This window comes from Austrofundulus limnaeus, unplaced genomic scaffold, assembly GCF_001266775.1.
Source record: "Austrofundulus limnaeus strain Quisiro unplaced genomic scaffold, Austrofundulus_limnaeus-1.0 Scaffold497, whole genome shotgun sequence".
NCBI classification, from domain to species: domain Eukaryota; kingdom Metazoa; phylum Chordata; class Actinopteri; order Cyprinodontiformes; family Rivulidae; genus Austrofundulus; species Austrofundulus limnaeus.
This window is the reverse complement of record NW_013952899.1, coordinates 200,462-206,478: the sequence shown is the minus strand read 5'-3', so window position 1 is coordinate 206,478 and position 6,017 is coordinate 200,462. Positions and strand designations below refer to the sequence as shown.

Sequence of the window (6,017 nt, the reverse complement as noted above, 5' to 3'; positions counted from 1 at the left end):
ACGTAATCCTTGGTGGAAAATAGTCCAGGAAACGCTGAGGGCTTTCCCGGGAGGTGTTCACCTGAGCTGAGGGAAACTGACCCACAGAGAAAGAAAAAAGGCAGCGCTGTCAGTCAGACAGCACGACCCGCCCTGCTCTGTTCTGATYGGGTAAAACTTTGACTCTGGTTCTCTTTATTGGATGAAAGAAYCGTCAGACGGTAGACGTCCCTAGATGGACAGCTTTAACAAGCTTTTTTTTTTCTCGTTCATTTTTACAATGAACACCCGCGGAGGAAAACTTTAATCGAGACCTTTTTTTTCTTAGTTGTCCACCGGACAACCGGGAGGTGGGATCTGGTTGTCTGGAACGAAAATAGGTTGTCTCGGACATGATTGTGTCAACCCGTTTAACGCTGATTTAAAAAATAAATAAATAAATAAAAACTTCATTCCGAAGGTGTGGCGGCTTTTATTTAACCATGGCGATGCGCCACGATCAATTACATGTAGGGGAAACCCTGCGGTACCTGGGAATTGGTACTGGTACTCAACGGTACCAATTTTCATTACTTTGTGTGTGTTGTTGTTGTTTATTTTATTTTTTACAAATAAACATTTTTTATTTAACTTTTTTATTTCTCAATATATAAATTAACAAATATCAAGACAACATCCAACTCTTTGTATTGTAACATCAGTTGTTTAACAAACTTCTTTAAAGTTAAAACTCTTGAAAACAACGAGACWGTTTTGTCTTATTGCACAAATTAAAATCCAGCTCCACGTGTTTCTATTGATGTCATTTCCTCACTAGAAAAATGTGTGATGGAGGTCCATGGAAGGCAAATAAGTTTAAATCAAATAAGCAAAAGAGGATGGAGTTAAATAAATAAAAAAGTATTCAAGCTACGTTTTGAGCATCCAAAATGCACAAACGCTTCAAGTTAGCTGCTTGTGCTCTTTCAGGTCAGACGTGTTCAGACTGTTGGGAAGCCCCTCTGTTATTTTCCTCTGGTGGTCTCTGTTTAATGGTGGATGAAATAAAGAAAGTGGTGGTACTTTATTTATTTTGAGCAAGCGAATGTCGTGCTCACAAGATAATTAATCCACCAGATAATTCAGAGGTGGTCTGTTCAACGAGTTTCACTCCAGGAGCTGCGAGGCTTTAAAGCTACGTTCAGACTGAAATCCGTTTACTGAACCAGCGGCTGCTGACGTCATCACACTCTTGTACGATGCTGCGTTCAGGTGAAGAATGGAAAATCCACACTCTTACACCAATACGGTCACAATGATGTGTTTAGGTACTGAAACATGGTACCTGTTGTTAGAGAATAGGTACTCTGTAGTACCAACAGAATTTGGTTGGTACTTAAAAACGTATCTAACTCAGTACTCATCCCTAATCATATTGTTTTTGGTGTTTTTCCCAGTGATATTTGGTCAAACCGATCAACAGGAAACTTGTCAGGACTGTAGATGAGTCTGACCTACACTGCACCAACCAACGGTTTTATGATAGACCCCATATTTGAGAAGGGGCTCCACCTGAAAAGGGGGTGTCTTGACATAYAAAAATGATTAGAACTCACAAATGTAGGAGCTTCAGATTTCTGTTGTCGTTTTGCTCTGATGAAGGGCTGGGCTGGGCTGGGCTACCCCCCACTCACCCAAAACAATAATCAGTTCTGCTGAGTCCTGAGTTCTGGTGCATTGAAGCTTTGCGTACATGCGGGGGTCATATWTGCTACTGCTACGTGGTATCTAGTTTAATAATTCTGACTGGAAATAAAAATGTTTTTTATTTTCATACTCCAACCTTTTATTACTTACTCCACCAGATCTGGAAACTAGAGACAATTTCCATGACTGTAAAGAAACCCTGACTCTATATTTACAGATAAACTCTGACAAACATGGCTTTGAACTCCTGATGCAGAGGAAACAAGTCGAACCTGGCCAGCATGAGGTTTGCACTGGGGTTGTTGGTCCCGGGGCCTGTTGGACTCCACTTGATGGTGTAGATTTCTTTACTGTGGGCCTGGAGGTCGTGGACACACGTGTCCTGCTTCATACTCCAGATCTATGGCAGGAAGGACAGAGACAAGCATTCATTCAAGGCTGTGAATCTATTTTCAAACAGAATGAGCACGCTGTGGGAACTGACCTTCAGCGTCATGTCGTCAGAGCAGGAGGCCAGCAAGCTGCCAGTCGGATCCCACTTTATGGCATTTACTTCATTCTGGGTCGTTCAGATTAGAACAACACAGGAAATTTAACAGGTGTAAATTTTAACTCAGAATAAAGAGGACATTAGGACTTCCTGTTTGACAGAATGTTGGGGAGGAGCAGCTCAACAGCGACAATACTGACAGCTGAATTAATAAAAACAAAAACAAACAAATAAAAAACCCAGAGACAAAAAAYATCCAACATCTAAAATCAACCCGACTGATTTAAAGACTATTTTAATGAAGCTGACATTCAACAGATCAAGTAGTCTGGAGCAGTTTAAGAGCAGTAAATGTGAGGACAGGTATTTGTTGTCTCTGCTCAGTTCTTCTGGCAAACAGAGCACCAGGACATGTGTCTTACCGTGTGTCCCTGGAAGGTCTTGACAGGTCTGTCCTGACCCAGCTTACACACGTGGATGCACATGTCTGTGCTGCAGGAGGCAAACGTGTTATTGCTCTGCCAGTCTACATCCAGAGCAGGTGCTGTTTGGGAGGCAAAGACATAAAAAATATTAGCTGTATCTAAATTTTTTGTTACACCGATGATTTTAGTGTTTAGGATTAAATACTAGTCYTGTTGCTCACCTGAATGAAAAGGAAACTGCTGCTTTGCTTCTCCTGTGTGTGCATCCCAAATAATCGTTGTCTGTGTAGAAAACAAGACTCATGTGATTTATAAAGAAATGATTCATTTCATCAAACTACACAGAACTACACAGGACAGCGATCACTACAYATAAGACAATGAACCCTTTGTTATTACATGTCTGTACACTTGGTGGCAGCATGAATCTGTGGAACATCACTCTTTAGCTGTCAGAAATAGTACAAGAAGCGGATGTGCAATTTTATTTTGAAGGCAACTCCCAGATGTGACAGTGACCTACAGTAAATCATGATCTGCATTTCCTCACCTTAAACTAGTAGTTCAGACATTCTGAAGTCAGGTTATGTTTAAGTAAAAAAATCTAACTACAACAGGTAAGATCAGAAGTTCAGCAGCAAGGCTGCCAAGACCAAAACGCATTGTTGACTCCCTAAAAACAGGTCGAACTTAAGAAATTATAAAGCATCAGATTTTGCAGGATTATCTTTACTGTGACAGTTACAGTTGGTCAGGTAGGAAAAGGTAATTTGAAAGCTGGAACGCTTTAAGAAGCAAAGTTGAAGCATTTCAGAAAACCAGATCAAAACCTAGAACTCCTGAAAGGAAGGAATATTACCTGCCAGCAGGCTTTAAGGATTCTGGAAAACGAAAACAGTGCCCAAATTTAAGCACCTGCCTAATTTTGTTTAACCAGTTATTGCACACCTTCTGTAAGTCATATAAACTTCATTCTCAAATATCACTGCGTTTGTCCCCTATATGATATATTTAACTGATATTTTTAATCCAAACAATTAATGATTTATAAAGGTAAATCAGGAAAATTAACAAGGCTGCCCAAACTTTTTCATATGACTKTATATCCTCTTCGCAGAATCGCCACCTTAACGCGGTGAAGGGGTTTGTGTACCCCCATGATCCTGAAGTACACTGGGTGTCATGACAACCAGGCCTCAGATAAGGGGTCAGACTAAAAGCGATTTTTTTTGCCCTGATGAAAAGGTTGGGGTACCCTACTAGTATTTGTTGTGTTTAAACTCAGGGGCTGCGTCCTTCCAAGGCTGAATTTGTCGGCCTCTTACGTCACAGCACTRAACTGGAGGCTGTCCAAATTCMGACTCCTCTGATGCGGCCATTTTAAACATTTCTCCTATATTTGTTCCTCTGTTTATTCCTCCTGTAGGATTTCTCATCAATTTGCTGCAGTTCTGACTAATGATATTCTTACAACTCACTGAACATTCAGGCTTTTTATTATTAATATATAAACATGGTATCTGCAGGTTTTAGCAAGTCAAATTTAAGACTTTTTAAGACCTTTTAATACCACCTTGAATGAAATTTAAGACCGAAAATATAAGCGAAGGTTCGGGGATTCTGCTGTATTACAACCAAGYACATGTGTGTCACTCAATAAAACGCATTGAATATAAAGATATTCAGTATTCTCTGGTTAAATTAGCTGTATTTTGCAAGTGCAGTTATTTGGTTGGAAACAACAAACATGAAATACATCTACTAAATACATTCATGGCATGAAACTTGTGTTTTAACCTCCAGTTTTGCCTTTATACAAAAAGACGTCATCCAGCCGTCAATAAACCTGCAGTTTAACCTGCAGCATCACTATCCAACAAATGTCTGAAGGAAGAGAGGTTTTAACAACTTTCTGTAGTTTATTTTTTATGTAAAATCAGTGTTTTGAATTGAGATACTCTGATAAATTTGAAAAATTATAGCACATAAAGTTCCTTTATAAAGAATATATTACCCATAAGTTCTTTTAAATTTTTTAATTATTTATTTGTTTATTTTTTGAGTTTCACAGATTTCTCCCTTAACATCAACATTTCATTCAAAGGGAATATTTACAGGATTATAGCTCATGTAATCACACTGATGGATGGTTTGGCATCCTTCTAAAAAGATACTTGTGACCTGTTATGGTCAAAAGTTTCTATTGCTGGTAACAATCATAGTCATACTATTTATTTTTCATATTTGATCATTTATGAATATTTATCACAGTTCACTTAGTAGAGTAGCTCTAAAGATAATAAACATTTAGCACATCCAAACAGACAACACACCTCRTTGTTGTTAAAACATTTTGTAGAATTAACATGTTTTTCATGAATTTGAGGGAAAATTAAATTTAAACTGAAACAAATGTCTTTTCTGTGATCTGRAGTCTACAAATATTCATCTTTTAGCGTTAATAAATGTTTAATACCTGAAGCARCAGCTACAACTTCTCTCTCACCAGGAGACACACATGATGAGCTCCTGCTGTGACCCGGAGTTTGGTCACAAGCTCAAGTTGCACATGTTGTTTATGTATCACAGTAACATAAAATGTTCACGTGTATTTGGCCCGGTGCGCTTTCTATAGTAAAATATCAACAACGCTCAGAACACATAAACGTTTAACACAATTGGACTTTAAATACAAAAGGTCGGGGCTCGGTTCTGGACGGGTAGAAGTAAGGGTGATATAGCTCAGGTCACTCCTCAGCGCGTGCAAGTTGCACATGTCTTYAAAATAACTACGACACTCTGAACACAACATTTAACACAAAATTACACTTTAGATTAAAAAAGACCGGGCAGGTCGGGCTCGGTTTGAAGTAACGGTGTAACAGCTCAGGTATCTCCTCGGCTGCAGTGAACTGGTTACACGTGCGACCTCATACGTTTAATACTATTTAGAAGTTTAACATTTTATTACATAACTTTATCTTCATGCGGGGCGGGTGGTTCTGGTAGCGGGTCGAAAAAAGAAAAAAAGTCAGAGCCACTCTGTTTACTTCACCTGCAGTTCTGAATCCGCTCRGYAGCAGGACMCGCCCTGCTCTGCTCTGATTGGCTATAACTGTGACTCTGGTTCTTTTTATTGGTTGAAAGCAGCGTCAGTTAATCCATCACAACACAAGTTTGTTTGTTTRTTTCTCAACAGGAAATGCGCTGCAGAGACGGCCGGGGGAGACGGAGAACTTTAATCGCTTCAGCCCGACAAAATTTAAGACCTTTGAGTAACAAATTTAAGACCAACTTGCACGTTTTTTATCAAATGTAAGACTTTTTAAGGTCTTAATTTTAGATACAGCGGGTAAAATAAGTATTGAACAAGTCAACATTTTTCTCAGTAAATATATTACTAGAGGTGCTAATGACATGAAATTTTCACCAGATGT

At 39.0% G+C, this 6,017-nt stretch overlaps 1 protein-coding gene across 2 annotated transcripts in view; it reads right to left on the bottom strand.

Annotated features, from left to right (window-relative positions):
* Positions 1-6,017, bottom strand: part of LOC106530177 (F-box-like/WD repeat-containing protein TBL1XR1) — a gene marked incomplete in the record, with an annotated part of 34,949 nt that overhangs the window by 6,784 nt on the left and 22,148 nt on the right. For both annotated transcript variants that reach the window (XM_014025760.1, XM_014025761.1), the window contains 4 exon segments: positions 1,938-2,065; positions 2,150-2,224; positions 2,578-2,699; positions 2,802-2,862. In XM_014025760.1, coding sequence (XP_013881214.1) covers positions 1,938-2,065; positions 2,150-2,224; positions 2,578-2,699; positions 2,802-2,862 — 386 coding nt within the window.